The sequence below is a fragment of the Hibiscus syriacus genome, unplaced genomic scaffold (assembly GCF_006381635.1).
Source record: "Hibiscus syriacus cultivar Baekdansim isolate YM2019G1 unplaced genomic scaffold, ASM638163v2 tig00110472_pilon, whole genome shotgun sequence".
NCBI lineage: Eukaryota > Viridiplantae > Streptophyta > Magnoliopsida > Malvales > Malvaceae > Hibiscus > Hibiscus syriacus.
The window spans coordinates 2,898,800-2,920,685 of NW_024062752.1; the positions used below are offsets into that span (position 1 = coordinate 2,898,800).

General features: G+C 36.2%; 4 protein-coding genes across 8 annotated transcripts; 3 read left to right on the forward strand and 1 right to left on the reverse strand.

Annotated features, from left to right (window-relative positions):
* Positions 1-4,766: 4,766 nt before the first annotated feature.
* LOC120127905 (probable receptor-like protein kinase At5g18500) lies at positions 4,767-8,466 on the forward strand. 2 transcript variants are annotated; one of them, XM_039145717.1, is made up of 8 exons: positions 4,767-4,987; positions 5,848-6,490; positions 6,669-6,773; positions 6,877-6,999; positions 7,085-7,255; positions 7,458-7,587; positions 7,714-7,926; positions 8,060-8,466. In XM_039145717.1, the coding sequence occupies exons 2-8, from the start codon at positions 5,868-5,870 to the stop codon at positions 8,111-8,113; spliced, it is 1,419 nt and encodes a 472-aa protein (XP_039001648.1). In that variant the 5' UTR covers positions 4,767-4,987; positions 5,848-5,867; the 3' UTR covers positions 8,114-8,466. The 2 variants fall into 2 exon arrangements, with proteins under 2 accessions (XP_039001648.1, XP_039001647.1); XM_039145716.1 differs by having other exon boundaries at positions 4,768-4,951; positions 5,832-6,490.
* A 951-nt stretch (positions 8,467-9,417) lies between these two features.
* On the forward strand, positions 9,418-13,323 carry LOC120127908 (YTH domain-containing protein ECT4-like). Of its 4 annotated transcripts, none has more exons than XM_039145722.1 (7): positions 9,418-9,468; positions 10,239-10,388; positions 10,471-10,544; positions 10,671-11,123; positions 11,251-11,796; positions 11,931-12,143; positions 12,352-13,323. In XM_039145722.1, exons 2-7 carry the CDS (start codon positions 10,301-10,303, stop codon positions 12,973-12,975), a joined length of 1,998 nt encoding a protein of 665 aa, XP_039001653.1. In that variant the 5' UTR covers positions 9,418-9,468; positions 10,239-10,300; the 3' UTR covers positions 12,976-13,323. The 4 variants fall into 4 exon arrangements, with proteins under 4 accessions (XP_039001653.1, XP_039001652.1, XP_039001654.1 ...); XM_039145721.1 differs by having other exon boundaries at positions 9,426-9,527; XM_039145723.1 differs by lacking the exon at positions 9,418-9,468 and adding an exon at positions 9,572-9,592.
* A 259-nt stretch (positions 13,324-13,582) lies between these two features.
* Positions 13,583-15,631, forward strand: LOC120127784 (30S ribosomal protein S1, chloroplastic-like). The gene is made up of 7 exons (XM_039145609.1): positions 13,583-13,965; positions 14,127-14,402; positions 14,481-14,561; positions 14,629-14,910; positions 15,007-15,117; positions 15,203-15,289; positions 15,380-15,631. The coding sequence occupies exons 1-7, from the start codon at positions 13,681-13,683 to the stop codon at positions 15,629-15,631; spliced, it is 1,374 nt and encodes a 457-aa protein (XP_039001540.1). The 5' UTR covers positions 13,583-13,680.
* A 207-nt stretch (positions 15,632-15,838) lies between these two features.
* Positions 15,839-18,538, reverse strand: LOC120127785 (putative disease resistance protein RGA1). Its single transcript, XM_039145610.1, has 7 exons — positions 18,111-18,538; positions 17,899-18,010; positions 17,598-17,797; positions 16,756-17,211; positions 16,480-16,656; positions 16,040-16,105; positions 15,839-15,896 (listed from the first exon to the last, which is right to left on the reverse strand). Exons 1-7 carry the CDS (start codon positions 18,536-18,538, stop codon positions 15,839-15,841), a joined length of 1,497 nt encoding a protein of 498 aa, XP_039001541.1.
* Positions 18,539-21,886: the final 3,348 nt, after the last annotated feature.

The window sequence follows — 21,886 nt, forward strand, 5'->3', positions numbered from 1 at the left end:
TGTGTCTTGTCGTATTTAGTAGAGGTTGTATTTGGTTACATAGGTAGATATAAGGGTCACTGTAAGATAGAACCAAACTTTATTTATGCCTTAGTAAAGCGGTGTAGGTCGGAGACCCACATATTCCATCTTTCGTGCGGAGAGTTCACGATCACGCTTGAGGATGTTTCTATGCACCTGGGGCTTCCGGTGGATGGAGATGTGATATCAGAGATAGTTTCCGGTTCTTGGACTACTTTGTGCCGGGATAATCTATGACGTGTCCCAAAAAGTTTTATCGGATGTATGATACCGTTAAATTGGTTAGATGCCAATTTTCGGGAGTTGAGCGCAGACGCCTCTGAGGATGAGGTTAAGATGTATGCACGAGCATGCATGTTGCAGTTGACAGGAAGGTTGTTGATGCCGAACAAATCGTAGTTCACTGCATGTGGTTGCGACATTTTAGCGACTTTCGTCTCGCCGGATCATTCAGTTGGGGCTCGGCGATTTTGACTTTACTGTATAGGGAGATGTGTGGAGCCACTGACTACAGGCGTAATGCTATCGGCGGATGTTTCCTGCTGCTGTAGTCTTGGGCATAGTATCGATTGCCCTTTTTATGTCCCGTTGTGAAGAACTCATTCGTATTTCCACTACTTCTGAGGTAATTATAAAACTGATTTGTATATTAATAAGTTTATACAACGTATAATAATTAGTATAATATTTTTTCAAATAATGATAATAAACAATAAGTATAATTAAAAAAATTATAACAAAATTACCTTATAACGAAAAATCGCACGAACTTCTAAATCAAATATGAGAAGATTGTCAGAATTATTACTCGTTGACGGAATTTTTGTATTAATTTATAAGTTGAGAGGAGAGATGCGAGGAGATGTGAGAAACTTAACCGGCGGAGGAGGTATTTATAATCATATAAGGCGCGGTACCTGCACCGCGCTATATGTAATTATTCAGATAAAAGATATAACGCGGACCAGGAACCGCGTTAAATATAATTCACCCCTACGTGGCGTATAGCGCGGCCCCTAATTCGCGCTATACCCCTACGTGGCGTATAGCGCGGATCAAGGGGAGCGCTATACACACGTGTAACCCATGTCAGCGTATAGCGCGGTACAAGAGGCGCGTTATACCCCACGTGACGTCAAATCAGTATATAATGCGGTTCAGGGGACGCGCTTTACTACTACGAGTGTTAGATCAGAAATATAATCTGACCAGTTTTAAATCGGTAAATATACCGATCACCGATGATTTTTCGGGAAATACGCCCATTTATTCCCCCTCAATGTAAAGTAAAGGATGCTATTAAATCGGTTAAAGTCGATTAATTAATTTAACAAAAAAATTATTAATTATTATTATTGTATTTTTTCAAGTTTTAAAGGACTTACATTTTGAGAGTATTGCAATATATTGTTTAGTTTTATATATTTTTTTATTTAAATTGAGAATTCGAGTAGTAATATTAATAATGTGATGTGCGGGTAGGGATAACAATAAGTCAAGTGAGTCAAAAAATTGTATCGATTCGAATATTATATTTCTTATTTGACATTTAATTAGATCCGAGTTTCTTAAATTTTCAGTTGATATGATTTGTAGTGTAAGAATATGAACTCATCTGATTTAAATATAAAAAATCATTTATATTCAATAAAATAATGACTTAATTAAAAAATATAAATAAATAAATATCACAATAATTATATTATTATCTTAGATCGATTATTTTTTTATCCTAAATCCAGATCTAATGTAAACTCACTTTTTCTATAAAAAAATTTATCTTATAATACAAAGTTTTACGTGTGAGTGCATGAGTTGATATATATAAGAATTTAAAGAGTATTATAATTTGGGTTTGGAATTTTGGTTGGGATCATGTTTCGGGTATATTTGTTTGGTTTGGAGAATAATATAATTGTTTTGAGTTTGAGAATTTATTCATTTATTATATGTATATATAAAGTTAGGATCCACTTACACTTAGGGGTGTGTAAATCCGGGTACCCGATTTTCGGATATCGGAACTTCCGGGTCGACAATTTCTTGGCCCGTGTCTCGACCCAGATGTTACGGGTGGGTACCCAGATTTTGCGGGTACCCGGTAATCGGGTATCCGATACTCGGTTTTTAATTTTTATTTTTAAATTATTAATTTTAAAAAATATATATACACAAATTTAAATGTTCGAAACTTCAAATTACATACTCTAATATCCGAACATAAAATTTAAAAGTTCAAAATACAAAATATAATAATCCATAATATAAATAATTCATTATATTTTATATAATTATATATAAAAAAATAAAAAAAATAAAAAACTAACAGGTACTCGGGTAACCGGGTACCCGAAAAAACTAGATTTTGTGACCTGGGCCCGACCCGAGAAATGTCGGGCCGGGTACCCGACCCGGCCGGGTAATTTTTTTTAAAAAAATACCCCGTTTTTTTAGATCCGGGTCAGCGGGTCGACGGGTCGGGTCAACCGGGTCGGGTAATTTTGCACACCCTTACTTACACTTAGTGTAAAACTAAAAGTTTTATACTTTTTTAGGATCGTTGGATGAGATAAAATCAAAAGCTGATGTTAACTTCTTATTTTTTCTAGTGAATATTTTCACATTTAATACTGTTAATCTCATTATTTAATTTTTCATTATCCAACGATCCTAAAAAGATGTAAAGCTAAACGGTTTTACACTATGTAATTGGATCCTACCCCATATACACACACATATATATCGGTTTATCTCAAGTTATTAACATAAATATCACAATCAATTAGTTTAGTAAGATTTAATTATTTTTTAATTCAATTAAAATTAACTTTTATAATATTCTATACGAACTAATTGACCTCAATGGTTAAGGGACTTGTTATTCTCCCTAGAGGTCATGGGTACAAGCATCGACAGAGGTATGAGCATTCATGATTAATTGGTTGAGAGTCTTTAAACAAATATTGTCTTATATTTAATTCAGATGTATCAAAAAAATTATAATAGGCTGAGACAATTAGTTTAGGGATCACAGTAAGTTAGGTTGAGTCAAATTTTTTTATTGATTCGAATATTATACCTCTTATTTGACATTTAATTGGATATTAGGTTAAGAAATTTTTAACTAACCTGAATTTTAGAGTAAAAATATGAACTTATCTTATCCAAATATAAAAAGTTATTTGTATTCGACAAAAAAGATTTATTTGAAAAAATATAAAGAAATAAATATCACACTAATTATACTTAAAATATAAAAAATATTTATATCATTATCTTGAATCGATTATTTTTTATCTTAAATCTGAATTTAATATGAACTTAATTTTTTTATATAAAAAATTGATTTTATAAATTTAAGTTATATGTGTGGGTGCATAAGTTTATATATATAAAAAAGAATTTAAAGAGTAGCATAATTTGGGGTTGGAATTTTGGTTAGGTACAAATTTTGAACAATGGGTATATTTATTTGGTTTGGAGGATAATATAATTGTTTTGAGTTTGAGAATTTGTTCATTTATTAATTATATATATAAATCGCTTATCTCAAGTTATTAACATAATAAACAACAATCAATTAACTTATGAAAATTTAATCCTTTCTTAATCGAATCAAAATCGAAATTCATTAGTTAAATTTATTTTAGTTGAGTTCTACATCCTTTTAAACAATTATTAGTGTAGAAATAACAACAGTCTCCAGTATTCAGTATGCTAGGTAGGTAAAATGTTTAAATTTTTTACCCAAAACTCTCGTCAAGATTCATTGTCATTAAAAAAACATATAAATAATTAGGATTGGGAATCTCCCCTTTGAACACACTTTTGATTTTGTACACATAATGTATTGTTGTTAAGATGTAAGACAGCTCATAATCATATCATTGATTTGTTAAATTGAAAGGTTTGCAATATTAATTAGGGGAGGGGCCTGGTTTAATTTCCAACATTCATGTACGCACGCTTAAAATGAATGAATCAATCAACCTTTCAAAAATCAAATTAGGTAGATAATTAAAATAAATCTATTTGAGATTAAAATTAATTTGGGAAGTACTTATTGGAATATGATTAGAGCTCGTTTAATTATTGCATAAAAATATGAATTTATCTCTATTTTACAAAAAAAAACTTTTTTTTTATTAATTTGGGGTGAATACAATGTAATAATTATTTAAAGATTCTTAGTCATTTGACATTAAACGTTCATATTCCTACATACGTGGTGCTCGAATCCGAGACCTCAGTAAATAATAACAACAATAATATGATTTTTTATGGTAATCCTGTCTGTTTGTTAGTAATATGTGAAGGAATCTGGCACGTAGGCTTTGAGGATCTGGCTTGGAAGCCGTTGAGTTTACATTAATGGACCCATTCCAACTGCTTAGCATACATGTATGTGTGTATGCAGAAAGCATACTTGGGACAAAGATTACAACAATAATTATGTGTTTTTGGAAGCAGTTCTTTGGTCATCTTTTTCTCTATAGCTATATATAAAATTAATTAAAAGTAAAATAATTTAATTCATTTTTAATAAAAATTTATAATACGTATTTTAGTTAATATCGTAAAAATTAGTTAATCATGCCCTCAATCCCTATACTCGTGAGGCTTTTAATCCCTCCACTATTAATTTAAGGAGTATAGTGCATCTACTACACTAGCTAAGCTAATGACAAGAGTATAATTAAGGGAAAAGTGATCATTTTACCAAAATCAAAATGGATTCCAACTAAGTCTAGAGATTAAAAAAGACCCATAAACTGCGTTTTTTTGTTCAACTGTTATTTAAATGCGTTCTGTGATGACTTTCAGATAATCTGTCACTTTCATCACCAATACAGGAAAGGTTTCAAATTCCAGTTGTTGTTCAAGCTGATTCATCATTCCAATACCCAACCCCGTTTCTCAGAGACCCAGAGTCCTAAATTTTGAGACGAACCCATTTCTCAACGAGGTTCGTTGTTGTTATTCATTTGCTCTTCGTTGTGTTTATTGCTCAAAGTTTTGTGTTTCTGATTGATTCTGTTGAATGATGCCTGAACTTGGGTTGCTCTTTTTGATTTTTGGTTTAGAATTTAATATCTGCTTCAGTCTGAATGTTTCTTTATGTGTGATGATTTGTTTAAATATAGAGAGTATATGTTGGAATTCTGATCCTCATTTCCATTTGATTTTGATGTTTAGTTTATCATTTGAGAATGTTCTGGGTTTTCTTTGATTTTCTTTTAGTTTCTCTCCGTGGCTGAAGGGTAGTTGGGTGCTTTTTGGGAAACTTGATTTTGGTTCAGGGTCTGATTGTTCCTATCAATATGTTGCTCCTTCTTATGTTTCAATGCTTGCTTTGCGTTCTTACTGCACTTGTTTACTGTGAATTATGGGTTATGCTACCTGTTAAAGAATATAGTGATCGTGAAGGTATTGTCCTCCTTGGGTGAAGAACAGATGCACGTTTTGTCTCCCAGCTCTAGAGAGAGCTACGGGTGCCTCTTGAATTCACTATGTCATATGTCGTTTTCCAGAAGCGGACATGATGCCTGCATCCGTTCGGTTCTATAGCGGCATGATTTCTATTCTTTAGCAGCTTCAACAGGCGCCCCAAGGCTCTGTTGAGGATGTGTGTGTACTTCAGCGGCACCTAAAGAGAATAATACCTTTGCAGTATCAGCACAATATGCTCTTATGAGTTATGATAATTGGATTTAGTCTTTTTACCCTAAAGTCGATTAAGATTACAAATAAATGCAATCTTTAGACAATTTTTATTGTTAGATGCAGATTGTGGTTTTAAATTGTTTTAGTTGGAACATTTTTCAGGCTTCTTGGTGTCAGTTAAAATGGCGTCTGAGCTGAACAGAAGTTTGTCAAAAACATACATTGGTTTGCAGTTGTGGGTGCTGATTGCAATTTGCTTAGTGGTGCTTTTTTTAGTTATCCTTGGCATATCTCTATGGCTTAGTTTTCAGAACACCCGAAGACCTAATGACATTCTTCCTGTAAGGCAAGAACCTTATGTTGCAGAGGTGATTAAAGAGATAAGTGTTGATCAGGTTTCAGCAAACAATGGTGGTATGAATGCCATTAATGATAAATTTACCAACAGAGATTCGGAGAAGGTTCGGTTTAATGTCGATAATGAAGATAATAGTGGTCAGTCTGGTTCGTTTAATCGTTTAGAGAAAGATGTTAAAGGGTCTCAACTAGGAGAAGGGGGAGGCACTGGGGCAGTTTCCAAACATGGATCTGCTTCGAATCCTTTGACTGCTCCTTCACCTTTTTCTGGCCTTCCTGAATTGTCGCAAGTAAGCTGGGGTCATTGGTTCACTCTAAGAGACCTACAACTTGCGACTGACCGGTTTTCAAAGGATAATATTATTGGTGATGGTGGGTATGGAGTTGTTTATCGAGGCAATCTGATTAACGGAACTGCTGTTGCTGTCAAAAAGCTCATTAACAATTCGTATGTTTCTTTGAAGCCTATTTCTACGGAAAATTCCAATGTCTGTCGAGTTACTCTAGGGTTCTTGACGGTTATGAAGGGGGGTTTTAACGAGGCATCCCTTTCTTATAAAAAAAAATTCTACGGAAAATTAATCCATAGCTTAAAATGTTAGCTGATATGATTCTGTTATTTTTAGGGGACAAGCTGACAAGGATTTCAGGGTGGAGGTTGAAGCCATTGGCCATGTGCGGCATAAAAACTTGGTTCGACTTCTTGGGTACTGCATTGAGGGCACACAAAGGTACCGTGTTGATTTTCATGTGTCTGTCCTAGTAATCCAGGTTGCATAGAAATGAAATAGTTCTTCATTGATGTTTTCCGTAAATTTCTGCTAACAAATCCAGGATGTTGGTTTATGAATACGTCAACAACGGAAATTTGGAGCAATGGCTCTGTGGAGATACATCTCACAAGGGATATCTTACTTGGGATGCCCGCATAAAGATTCTTATTGGCACCGCCAAGGCGTAAGTCTGCCTTTAACTAGATTTTCATTGTGAATGTTTACCAGCTATTTAATCTCATTTGCTACTCAAAAACTACATGTTGCAGGTTGGCTTATTTGCATGAGGCTATTGAACCGAAAGTTGTGCATAGAGACATAAAATCGAGTAATATATTGATTGATGAGAACTTTGATGCTAAGATATCCGACTTTGGTCTGGCCAAATTGCTAGGCGATGGGAAAAGTCATATCTCAACTAGAGTTATGGGTACCTATGGGTGAGAATAATAGCATTCCTTTACAATCATCTGCCTCAATTTTTTCTGACTTTCACTAGTTCATTTATTCCCCTCTTTAGTTTTTCTATGGGTACCTATGGATGAGAATAATAGCATTCCTTTAGTTTTTCTCCCTTGGAGTAAAGTTGTATTGTTCGATCGATTAATGTAATCCTTTTCTCCTTCTTGCATGATTTTCCAGTTATGTTGCTCCGGAATATGCCAATTCTGGCTTCCTAAACGAGAAGAGTGATGTTTATAGCTTTGGTGTTGTGCTCTTAGAAGCAATTACTGGAAGGTACCCAGTAGATTACAGTCGCCCTCCGCCAGAGGTACGGAAGAGCACTTGTCAACATAGGTTTTTTAAAGACTATTACATGTTGTGTGCTTATCCCGAGGAATTATTTGTTATTATGAGATATTTTAATCATTAAATCTGTTGTGTGGTGATTTCTCAGGTACATATGGTTGAATGGCTAAAGATGATGGTTCAACTCAGACGTTCCGAGGAAGTAGTGGACCCTAACTTAGAGACTAGACCGCAAACTAGTGCTCTCAAACGAGCTTTGTTGACTGCTTTGAGATGTGTCGACCCCGATGCAGATAAAAGGCCGAAGATGAGTCAGGTTGTTCGCATGCTTGAATCAGAGGAGTATCCCATTCCTCGAGAGGTTTGATTCTGATACTTTGCTTACGATAACCCGTTAATCATTAGAATTAGGCTAGAGGATAGTAACTTGCTGCTTTTAAATATCCGGCTTAGGGTTGCAACTGTATCGTGACTATTCCGAGCAAAAATTTCAGGATAGAAGACGCCGAAAGAATCTGGCAGTTAATTCAGGCGCTAACCAGGATTAAGGGTCCTAGACTCGGGACTCAAAAATGGTTTTAGAAGCTGAGAAGAGTGATGAGCTATCACCATCCTTAACCTGATGAAATTCTGATTGATACGTTGTAATGGCCTATAGTTGAGAGATGGAAAACATGCAACACATGCAGGTTACCTGGGAATACTTTTTGGGATTGGCTGCGGATCGTAGATAACATTTGTTCATGTCCGGAAATAACAGTCACAAGACACCACAGCCGTAGATTTTTTCTGTACAGGTCTATACGGAGTATGCATAATTTGTTTCCTCGTTAATTCGGTTCTGTTTATGTCGTTGGTCCAATTGTACGACTTCTTGTTGCTCTGAGTTCAATTGAGAAAATAGAACATAGTTGTGTTAAGCAATCGGAATCTACTCCCCGCTTATACATAAAGCTTTGTCTGTGTCCGGAAATAATATTGTCATGAGACACCATTGCCGTGGTTTTTTCTGTACAGGTCTATACGGATTATGTGTAATTTACGTTCTTAATTCAGTTTGATTTACATCTTTTGCCAATTTTTCTCGTCAATTCAATTATTATTTTTATGATGCACTAAAATAATAATCGAATCCAAATTTAATAAAATCAATATATTTATATTTACCATAAAAGTGTCGGCAAACAAACTTTTTATTATTATTTTAATTGTTAGGGAAGAAATTGATTGAATGGACTGTCACATGCATGCGTTATTATATGTTTAATATATGATTTGATTGGATTTGGACTGCCTTATTAACCAACACCAAACCAATCAAATTCATTGTTTTTTCCTCTTGGGTTTAATGCTTCTTTAGTACAATAACTATAACAAATTAGTTGTTTAATTTGGTCTTCCATTAAAAAAAACATTTTAAGTAGTTGAGATTAGTCACTTGATTATTTGAGAGCATATAATTTAAGACCACTGAATCATTTTGGATATTAATTTTTAAATAGATAAAGTAAAAATATCTAATTTTAAATTCTATTAAAATTGAAATATACTACATAATCTGATTTTATAGTTAAATTGAAAAAATATATAATTTTAAAATTTATATGGACTACACCAAAGGGACCAAATTTAATTTTTTTGTCAAATGTATTATATTAAATGATTTACCATATAATTCAAGAGTTCAATATGAGATTATCCTTTTTAATCTCCAATTACACACTTTATCTTATTGTATTTTCCATATACTATTTTATTTTATTCAATTGTATATTATAGGGTTAGGGCACTCTTCGAAGAAAATGTTGCAAAAAAAAAAAACACTGTTCTCTCTACAATTTGCGGGAATTTCCCCTGGAGCAACTTTTCAGGTCAACCATGGCTTAATTATTCGATATTTCCAGTAAAATTTTTATCTTTCCTACCATTTGTTCGAAGACCTGTAAACTTCCATTTTTAAAGGTTGATCTAAAGATTGGGGTTTTGTTATTTTTTTGAGTTGCTTTTGATTTGATACTTGTATCTCGATGCGTACTCAATTATTTGAGTGTTGTAGTGTTTGTTTCTTAATACTGTTTCGACTGATTTCAGAGTTTAAATGGGGGGTTTCTGAAGTTGCTGAATTATGACGCGTTTCTCCCTCTTTGGTTCTAAATCTTGTAGCTTTATGGAATATGCTTTTAGGTGTTTTCCATTGCTGCCTTTCCTTTGCGTCTTTCATCACTGTTTTCTTTGCCTCAAATTCCCTCTTCCTTTTTGTTTTCGTTGCACTGAGATTTTTATGGGTGTTTGTTTGACCACTAAAGATGAAGCCTGTTTCCTTGAACATGTGATCTGTGCTTATTGAATTACTGTATCATGCCTTTCGCTTGAGTCTTTTTAATTCAGGGGCATATTTTCCCCCTCCCTATCCAAGTATGAGCTAGAAGAAAAAAAGAACTATACTTGAGATTCATCTATAAATAATAGGGTTTTTCCATTGTTAATTTCTCTTGTTTGACTAGTGAAATGAAATCCCTTGGTAGGCTTTGTTGGAATATCAGTGGATGCATAGAATTTCTGCTGTTTTTGAATTTCAGATTAAGAATCTTTAATCAGTTTAAAAATCTTGTTTGATTCTTTGCTTGAGCTTCTTATGTATTCTTGTTATTGTCAATGACATTTGAGTTTCAGATTCATGTTTCTCCACTGAAACCCACAAAGTAAAAGTCTGACTTTGTTAACAAGAAGAAGCTATGTACCCGGAAGAAGCCCCTGAGTTTGTAATTGATCAAGGATCAATGTACTATCCTACTGCAACCAACGTTGGCTATTATTTTACTGGTAATTTAATCGCCTTTAGCTTAATGTTCATGGATGATATTTATAGGACCTCAGGTTTATATTGTTGATTGCATTTCGGCAGGTTTTGAATCACCTGTTGAATGGGAGGAACACCAGAGCATTTTTAGTGGTGATGGTGCAGATGTGCAATTTGCGGTGGGTGAACTTATCTTTCTAGATATAATTGATAATTTTGAACAATCAGACATGTATCCAAGACATGTTGCTTCTTAATGATTTATCATTCCAAAATTTGCTTAGTGCCTGCTTTCTTTTTCTCAGGGTGCCCAAACCGAAAGTTTGCCTTTTGTATATTACACACCTAGCTATGGATACGAACAGTCTCCATACAACCCATACAATCCTTACATGTCTAGTGCTGTAATGGGTGAGGGCCCGTTTTTAGGGGCACAGCAATATTACCCTGTTCCTCCTTTTCCAAATCCTGTATCACCGACTGCTTATGTTCCTGTCATCATTCAACCAGATGGAATTCCAAATAGTTCAACAGAATATTTGCTTGATTCTCGTGCATCGGTCGCTAATAGACCTGATGGAAGGGGAGTTAAACATAACCCTACTTCAGCATCTGCAGCTTTTTCTAGGAACTATTCAAAATCTACTCCAAATCAGGCTGATTCCTTGACCAGGGTATCGGATGGGGCAAGTAGGCATTCTGCAATCCATGGAAAATTTCCTGATAGTTCTCATCCAGTGCCAGCACACATTCATCAGGTGCATTTGCATAACTTCTAGTTTAATTTTATATTGAATTGGACTTATTTGAATTTTTTTTTATGGAAATTCAATTGCTTCACATCACCCATGTTTGAAGGTTCTTATCCAGTAATTATATTTGTAGGGTAGAATTGCTTCTGGTTCCATTCAGTCTACTGGCAATAGTCCTGGTGGGAAACTTCCATCTCATCGTAATCAATTACAAGTGGATCTTCCTGTTGGTAATACATTTCCAAACTATGGATCAACTGCTCCTGGACGTGATGCACTGGATAAGCTTCGATCTAATGTCCATGTTGGCAGGGTTCAGAATGATGCACATGGTTTCCCAGATACATTGGGAGAACAAAATCGTGGCCCTAGAACCAACAGATTAAAAAACGAATTCACGGTTAAAGCCTACACAACTAAAGCAGGAAATATTGATGTTGAAGGAAACATCGTTATCTGTACTGATCAATATAACAAGGATGATTTTCCAATTGACTATGTTGATGCAAAGTTCTTTGTAGTAAAATCTTATAGTGAGGATGATGTACATAAGAGCATCAAATACAATGTTTGGTCATCTACACCCAATGGGAACAAAAAACTGGGCAGAGCTTTTGAAGATGCACAAAAAATAGCTGCAGGGAAACCTAGTGGCTGCCCAGTCTTCCTGTTCTTTTCGGTGAGTTCTATAATTGTTTTGGTACCAAGGGACTTTAATTGATTTAGACTATTCTAAGATTTTTTTTAAATGGAAGTGGTTATGTAATTTCTGATATTCTTTAACCACTCCAATATGGTACTTTGTACACACAGGTTAATGCCAGTGGACAATTCTGTGGTGTGGCGGAGATGATTGGCTCAGTTGACTTCCAGAAGGATATGGACTTTTGGCAGCAAGATAAGTGGAGCGGAAGCTTCCCTGTCAAGTGGCACATCATTAAAGATGTTCCAAATAGCCACTTTAGACACATCATATTAGAGAACAATGAAAACAAGCCGGTGACCAATAGCAGGGATACACAAGAGGTATGTACAGATGTTTAGTTTTCGTCTAATTGAAGGGAAACTATTAACATAGAAACTATTTCACCACTCTTTAAAAGATTATTTCTCCCGAGTCCCCACATGACAATCTGGGCTTCTGAATTTTGATATATTTACTCCGGAATAATAATCTTGATAAGATAGATCTGCATGTTATTTTGTGTCTTATAAAATGTCTTCTCAACTGCAGATAATGTACAAGCAAGGTATGGAGATGCTTAAAGTATTCAAAAATCTTACAATGAAGACTTCTTTACTTGATGACTTCATGTACTATGAAAATCGTCAGCGAATCATGCAAGAAGAGAAAGCCAGGCTACTAACAAAAAGCTTTGAGAATCCAGTCCTAGCACCAGCATTGGATGTTGCCAATAAGCTAAATTTTGAGCTACGTCTGAATGACAATGAGAAAGACACCAAGCCAAGTGATCCTGACATGTTGAAGAGCACTGTTCCTTCATCTAGTCAGCAGGTTTCTTCAGATTCTGATATGACTAATGCAAGAACTATGAATGAAAACATAGAGCAAACTTCAGTCAACGCCAACAACGACACATCTACATTAAAGATTGGTTCGCTCTCAATAAATCCAAAGCAGGATGAGTCTAAGCCCTCTGTAGATGCTTTAGTTCATTCAACAAACACCAATGCTGTAGAGATGGTGACAGTAGGATCTATGCCAGTGAAAGTCGATGGTTTTACAGAATCGTCTGGTTTCCTTACTGTTGGTACTATTCCTCTTAATCCCAAGACCCTACAGGCTGGAGGTAATTCCTCTAAAATGGGTAGTAATCGGGAGAAGACTAATGACTAACTGGTGCTTATTTTTCCGGCTGGAACATACTGCGAACGTGCTAGTTATGGTGCAGTCTTGACTGTTGTAAAACTGAGTGTATCATCATACTGAATTGTTACAGGATGGTTAAACAAAATACTTGTTCAGGTCAGCTTTTTCTGTTTATCACCCCACTCCCTTGAAGCTGGTTTCCAATCCATGGATAAATATACTGACAGTCGGACAGACAGTATTTTTAGTTTTTGTGGGTGTGGGAGGTGCTTTCAATTTCGTTTCTGAAATTAAATACTGGGAAAACGGTGTAATCTTTGTTGTTTTGCACTTCAATATTGAAATTAAAGAAAGAAATATGTTTGGATTTTGCAAGATACCGTATCAGCCGTGTTTCCTGTTGAAATCAATTGTAAGATATATTTTAGTTGAAATTGCTATATATATATTATGGTTGGATTCAAATTCAAAGCAGGTACATTTATGCTTCAGTTTCATGATGCTAGTATCCTATGTGGGCATATTCAAACTTGAAGAAGATAAGACATAACTTTTTGCAAGAGGCTAAAATATATAGATTACATTTCAAGGCCATGCACAACATGATGGATGGCTTAGTTTGGACCTTAGATTTGGTGAGGGACCCAACATTAAAAAATCTCTTTCTTTACCTTATCATAGAACTACTTAATTTTATCATCCACCACAACAGAGCAGAGCAGAGCAGAAAAAATGGCGTCTTTGGCTCAACAATTCGAAGGCCTAAGATGTTCACCACTCTCATCTTCCCGTTTTTGGGTGAAACCAAAGAAAACCCGGAAAGTGAGTGCTTTTGCTTTTCCCATTGTTTCAGCTGTTGCTGATGCCCAGACCAAAGCCAGGCTTGAACTCAAGCAGGTGTTCGAGGATGCCTATGAACGCTGTCGTACTGCTCCTATGGAAGGTGTTTCTTTCACCCTTGACGATTTTCAAACTGCTCTTGAAAAATATGACTTTGATTCTGAAATTGGAACCAAGGTTTGATTTTTCATTTTCTTTTTCTTCTTTTCATCTTATTTTATCTAATTCAACATATTGAAGTTTATCCCTATTAGTTCTGGAATGGGAATTATTAGCAGATAGTGTCGACAACTCGAATGTTTGGTAATAGCAATAGGAAAATGGCATGTGTTTTTCAGGTCAAAGGAACAGTTTTCTGCACAGATGCTAATGGGGCATTGGTTGACATTACTGCAAAATCTTCAGCATATCTATCAGTCCAAGAGGCCAGCATCCACAGAATCAAACATGTCGAAGAAGCAGGTATAGTTCCTGGTATGAGGGATGAATTTGTTATTATCGGTGAACTCGAGGCGGATGATAGCTTAGTCTTGAGCTTAAGGTCCATTCAATATGAGCTTGCTTGGGAAAGATGCAGGCAGCTTCAAGCTGAGGATGTTGTTGTGAAGGGTAAGGTGTGTATTCCGTGCCCAACTCTGCTCGTACGTATGTGTTTGGTGCTCTTCAACTGACTGCTTGATATGTGTATCTAGATCGTTGGCGGAAACAAGGGCGGAGTAGTGGCGTTGGTGGAGGGTCTTCGAGGCTTTGTTCCTTTCTCGCAGATATCATCGGTTAGTTCTATGATCTCCCAACTGCATATTTTTAGAACGATGTCTTACTAATTTCATGTCCCATCAGAAATCTACTGCGGAAGACCTTCTCGATAAGGAGCTGCCCTTGAAGTTTGTCGAGGTTGATGAGGAACAGTCAAGACTCGTACTCAGTAACCGCAAGGCCATGGCTGACAGTCAAGCACAGCTAGGAATTGGATCAGTTGTGCTCGGAACTGTTCAGAGCTTGAAACCTTATGGTGCATTCATCGATATCGGTGGAGTTAACGGCCTTCTCCATGTGAGTCAGATCAGTCATGATCGCGTTTCAGACATCGCTACCGTTCTTCAGCCCGGGGACACTCTGAAGGTGACTCAACGCTCACTCATTCTCATCAATCAAGTTTACTTTTTCAATGCTTCATAAAAATGTATTTTAAACAGCATCATATCAAATGATATATAGGTCATGATATTGAGCCACGACCGTGAAAGAGGCAGAGTAAGTCTTTCTACGAAGAAACTTGAGCCTACCCCTGGAGACATGATCCGCAATCCGACTCTTGTTTTCGAAAAGGTCAGTGCTGATAAAATATGGCTCAGACATGTGTATCCTAAAACAATTATCAAACATGTTTCAACATATGTTTTTTTCCTGACAGGCTGAAGAGATGGCTCAGACATTCAGGCAGAGAATCGCTCAAGCGGAAGCGATGGCTCGTGCCGACATGCTTCGATTCCAGCCCGAGGTATGGCTTATAAGTTACCAAACTGTAGTTGGCTCATGATTCAGTGGTTGAACTAAACCTTTCCCATGCTTTTGTGGTTCAATGTTGCAGAGTGGGTTAACTCTAAGTGGTGACGGGGAATTGGGTCCTCTCACATCAGATTTGCCACCAGAAGGTCTAGACCTCAGTGATGTTCCTGAAGCAGAAGATTCTGAGTTTATTTTACTTTTTTTATTGCTATGTAATTTTGACATTGTTTACTTTGAAAAACTGGTTCAATTCAATTGCCTTAATTTCAAAACTTGGAATTTTGAAAGGGCTAATGTTGAAATTTCCCCATTTAGGCAGTGCAATATTAGCTAGCTTTGAGCCTCTGACTACTCTGCAAGGAGTTTCTTGAGGAAGCACCATAAAACCGAGATTAACGAGTACATCACCTAATGGAAACCCAAACTCAAAAGAGAATTTCAATGGAAGTTTTTGCAGTGAAGTCTCTTTCTTGTCATTTTTCACTCTGCAAAGACTGGTTGAGGCTCCTTGTCGCGTCTTTAATTGCTAACAATCAGTTAATCATCTTTGCACTAGATTTGTTGAGTTTTTACTGCCATTGTTTAGCAGACGACGGCCACTGATACAAATAAAGTTCCAAAGTAAACTACTTTTGCAGGCAATAACAATCCACAAACTTTGTTCAATCTTGAAATATCGACAATAAAAGTGCATGTCCCGGCATCTGCTAATCATCGATGAAGACTTAAGAGAGATCGGTACCTGGAAATATCAATATGCCGCCATATACACTCCTTAATGAAAGCTCCCACTGAAGCTTCAGATAACCTGTAAAAATGACCATCCAGCTCAGTTGATACAGCACTAGTCTCTTAATATTGGGGTCGTGGGATCGAGTCCTACGGAGGACATTTCATAATTCGAAAGTCTTTTACGGAAACTGCTCTCAACCTGGCGTTGGAGCAGATTACTATTCTACCTCCCCTTACCCCATTACATATGAGAATAAGAGTCGGCTAATTTATAAACTATTATCATCTTTGTTTCAGAGGATAATCATAAATATATAAGACTATGAAATTGCTCAATGTCTAAAATGGTTCCACACCTGTGGTTTGAGTGTGGACAACTCGAACCCAAATTTTGCGGCTTTACTTTCAATCTACTTCCCTCGGGATGAGATTTTTATAATCAATTTCAACCTGAGGGAAATCTTGGACCACTCTCGTCCTTTAAATCTCGTGCACTCTTCTTTTAGCAACGGACATCCGTCAATACATAGCCATCCAAGAGAGAGAAGCATGTCTTTTTCCGGAAGAGATGTGAGCTTCGGACAATTGCTGATTCGCAATTCTTCAAGAGAAGTGGTGTTGAAAGCCCTTGGAGCACATTAATTCCTGATTCTTGAAATTATCGATCCATATACATGAGAGCGAAGGAGGAAGCGTCATTCCTATATTTTCTTCTGGAAAGGACACCACATTTGAGCATTCTTCACCGCTGATTTCAAAAGTCGTTGAAGAGAGGTGAGTCTATGGAATCCCCATTCAACAAGTGAGGTATCAATTTTTGGTGCATTTATGATTGGGAGTGATACGAGGTTAGTAGGAAGACCATCTTCTGGAAAGGATATGTAAGTCCCACAATCGAACACCGTTAACTGCCCAAGGGAGGTGAAGTTGTTGATGCAATTTGGAAGGGCTCCAAAATTTTCACAATCTCTTATCTCAAGAATTATGAGATTTGTGGAGGGCAACCCAATTTCGTCGAAACAAACCACCAGATTTGAACAATCATGTAGAGAAATCTCCTGGAGATGGATGAGCTTGTCTAATCCTCGCGGTAAAGATTTAATATTGTGACCATCCCAAATTTGAATACTTTCGAGATCAGTGGTTTCATGGAAGTCTTGAGCTATGAATTCCAACACTTGACTGTCCGAAATAGATAGATTTTTTAGCATTACGGGTAGCTTGGAATTCAGAAATAAGCTACTCAACTTTGGGCAGTCGTAAATTTGGAGATGTTGAAGCCGATTGCATATATCACCCCTTGATGATAACCATATTAGAGACTGACAGCGACTAATGGACAAGTGCTCAAGAAGACGAGTGTTGCTACTCATACTCTCATCATACAAATATTGCAAATTATCACAATCCAAAACCATCAGTTCTTTTAGTGCAGGGGGAAGTTACTCTCTGTAAAAGAAACCAAGCTTTGACATCTTAGTACCATTTTTGTAAGGAATGTGAAAGCATGCAACACTTTTGGTAGCAAATTGGAATCATCAATTAAAAACGCTGTTGAGTTTGCAAACCTCAGTAATATCCTCTCTACTGGAATACTTAACTTCGAAATGCTTGAAAGATGCACACTTTGCAACGAGGTAACCTCCTCCACAGGTGAAGATGAGCATTCATCCACCAATTGTTCACACTCTTCCACGCTTAATTCATACAGTGATGGAAAACTTGAAATTGAAACTACCAATCTCCTGCACTCGTAGATATCAAGTCTCTGTAAGGATTGAAGACAAGTTGGCAACCTTCCTAACAATTGAGGACATCGTCTGATCGAAAGCTGACAAAGGCTGGGAAACTTCGAAACATGCTCATCACCTTCACAAGCGTCCCACTACTCCCACTTCGGTAGACTCTCAAAAGACAGTCTCTAAAGATGCAAATGCAATTGACTGGTTTTCTCCAAAGAACTCCGTACCAATCTTGTTCACTTCACCCAAACCACCAATCGAAAGACCTTTAAGGATGGCAACTTTCCAATCGGTGGCAGTGATTTGCAGTTTTTACAATTGCGTAGCTCCAAAGATGACTAGTTCTTGAAGGAAGAATCTGCTATCCAAGTGGAGAATTTTGCACCACCAAAATTCTCAATCACGAGTTGCACAAGCTTTTTCGGAGGACAAAGAGAGTCCAATACTTGCTCTTCAACTTCATTCTTCCTTGTAGGTTTCTCGGAGTCTCCACTCCATTTTAGTACCAACTTAATGATTCCGGATTTCTCATTCAACCTGGCTTCCCTTGCATCTTGATCATTAACATTCTCTAACCTCCAAAGATAAAAATCATCTCTGATGTTTGACAAATTCTTCAATTCTCCAATACGATGCCCATCACCTTCACCTATAAAAAAATCAGATAACCTTTGAAGATTATTTAGATTACCAATTCCTAAAGGCATCCTTTCTATTGAGTTTGCACATCTAATATCAAGACAATGCAAGTTAACAAGATTTTCCATCTTCGAGGGAAATTTTTGAAGCCTGAAACAATATTTTAATAATAAAGTTTCCAAATGATAAAGAGTGCATAAAGAATCAGGTAAACATTTGATTGGATTAAGAGAAAGATTTAAGTAACGTAAATGTCTTAATTTTTCAAAGAATTCAGGCAATTCAGTGATGTTAGATCCCCACAAAGAAAGCAACCTTGAGTAGTGTAGTCCCGGTAATAATTCAACCAAGACAACAATAGTTAAATAACCCCCAAAAGGATGTTGCTTTAACGGTGGAAAAGTACGCAAAGAATTTGCTTAATCAACTGCTTCAAACTTCTTCACCGTGTCATACCGACTGGCGAAATAAGACGAATGACGAGAACGATGTGAAACCATCTGATGCTTATTATCGTCCAGTCCGCAACATATATCTTTACTAGATATATGAAAAAAATGACCTTGACACTAGATCTCGAAAATATTGGTTCCAATATCTTTAATTTGATGTTTAGCTTTTTGCTGTAAGAAGCCTTCTGCACTCCATAACAAGATTATCTCTTCTTCTTTGAATTCGTAATCTTTTGGGAAGATGGATCAGTATGCAAAACAACGTTTCAAATGAGAAGGAAGATGATGGTAGCTTAATCGCAGTGCAGGAATTATGCCACATTGATTTTCTGGTAAGTCCCATATGTCGCTCTCATAAATTCTTTGCCATTCATCAAGAGTCATAGTTGTGCGAAAGAAGCTTCCAATGTCTTTTGCTGCTAATGGTAAACCGTTGCACCTTCTTACTAAGTTCTCTCCAACTTGTTTAAATTGAAGATGCCCATCGAAATTTCTTGCTCTTAATGCATGCTGAGTCAATATGGACAAACAATCCTCATGTGATAGTTTATCCAAATGAAAGGCTTTCATCGGATTCACATTAGATGATACATTTTGAAGACGAGTTACGATAATCTTGGTCATTGCTCCAAAGGGAGACCGTAAAATTGTCCAGACATCGTAACTCATTCCAAATGTCATCTAAAACAAGACTTTTTTTTTGGGATAATTTCTCCTTCAACTTGACTTGAAGTAAATTCAAGTCATTCACATCAGGTGAAGAAGGATCGATGGATTGTAAAATTGTTCTGGTTATTTAAACAGCATCAAAGTCCTCAGAAACACATATCCAGGCCCTGTGATCAAAATACTCCTTTAAGCAGGCATCTTTGTAAACAAGCTGAGCAAGAGTTGTTTTACCCATCCCTCCCATACCAACGATGGTAAGGACGCAAACTCCATCAGAGTTAATAGTTTTGAGCAAATCAAGCATTTCTTGCTTCTCGTTGTCTCTGCCAACATACTCCACAGTTCCATCCACCACGGAAGTAGGTTGCAACCTGGTCGGTTTCTTTCGCTCGGAGCATGCAGCTTGAGCAAGATCTCACTCAACCCCAAACTACTTCTTCGCGTAGCCAGACTGTTGAGTCTAGAAGTGATGTCTTTCATCTTGGGAATCATGGCATTTTTAAATAGAAATGAAGATGGAGAGAAATCAGTACCGGTACAGCAGGTAGGAAGGAGTTCCCGTACCTTACTAGTGCTGACCTGTGCCTGAGTTTTGTGGAGGTTGAGACGTAACTGTTCATAAGCAAAGTCATCCAAGATATCATCAGCGTCGTAAGCCAAGTATTGGAGATCTTCCAACCAGCTTTTGACACCCTCATCCTTGATCTGCTTCTCCTCTGCGTGGTTCAGCACTGCTTTGATATCGGGCAGTATGGATTTCCACTCCTTGAGCTGGTCGTACAGTTGCTTGTGATCAGCAACAAAGTTGAGAACAGCATCGATGGACTTGCCAAGCAACAGATCGGAAAGCTTAGAAAGAGTAGCCTCTCCAATGAAAGCCATGGTGGGATTAGGAGAAAGAAGGCGAAGAGAGAAAATCTACGAAGAAGCAAAAGGGTAGAAGAGGAGATGGATTCTCTGGTAGTGGTGAAAGTAGAACAATATGTTTGAAGCGTCCATTGATTAGGAGTCAACGAGGCAGTTAGTTGGAAGTCATTGAAAATTCCGATTCGTTGTCTGCCTGAAATTATTTGTGGCCATGTGCTATACATTGGACTAGGAGAATATGCTCTTGAAATTTGGATTGCATACACCTTGGCTTTTTGACTTTAATGGAATCCTGTGGCCATATGACTAATTAAAGAAGATTATACTATTCCCCATAACATTAATGCCTATTTTCAACTTAATATTCTCAAAGCCAGGGGCGCTTTCTCCACTTCCAAGAATGCCCCCAATTTTCTAATGTGCCAAGGCCCACACTACCACCTCTACCAAGCACTAATGTGTTATAGTCGTAGCATATAGCTAATTATTTATTTACTATCGTCTTTACCTGTTGATTTTGAGAATTGTTGTGTTTTTTACTACATATATTAGTTTGTAGAAAGGCTTGAAACTAGCTAAGCAGATGAAACAAATTAATTTTCACTTAATTGTTTCGGTTGATGGAGAATTTTTCAATATGTTAAAGACGAAGATTAATTTTTTATTATTATTTAGTTAAAAATATGTTAAAGTGGTCAATTGAACATTTAGTTATAGTTTAGGGGTCAAATTGGATATTATCCTTCTTTGTTCTCTCTCGTCGGCCCCTAATAATCTGATCCAAATCATTTGGGCTTTACCAAATACTGATCCCGTCGTCCGACCTTTTCTACAATCAGAGTCCAGAGATATTATATTGCCAAAAAACATTAATACGTCCCATATAATTCGAATTTCATCTTAAATTAATTATATTTCTTCTTCAATCATTTAATTTTAAAATTATTTTTTTACCCCGTTAATTATTCAACCATATTATAACAGAACATCTATATTTTCAAATTATGAAAAGTCTTAAAATTTTCTTTTAAAAATGTAAAAATATATCTGAAAATTTTCTTCTCAATCTTTAAACATACTTTTTTTTCTTCTAAATTCTCTTTGATCTTTCAAAGTTAAACCATATTCTTCCAAATCTTAACGATGAGGAAATGAAGAAAAAAAAACTAATAATATAATTTGATTTTATAGTGATCAGATGGTAGAGTTGTAGATCATAATCATATTTGTTTAGATTGTGTAACGAAGTTTATTTTGAAAAGAAAAAGATGTTAATATAGTGATAATGATGTGACGAGTTCACTGATATTTGAAATGACCAAAGAAAGTACTAGAGTATAGTGGCTTCAACTACAACATAATATGTGAACGAAATTCTAAAATAAATTGTTTTTGGAAAGATGATAAAATGAGAAGAAGAAAATCAAATCAATTAAAATATATTACATCATCTTTAAATTTTTTTTATCTAACTTCCAAATGTATAAA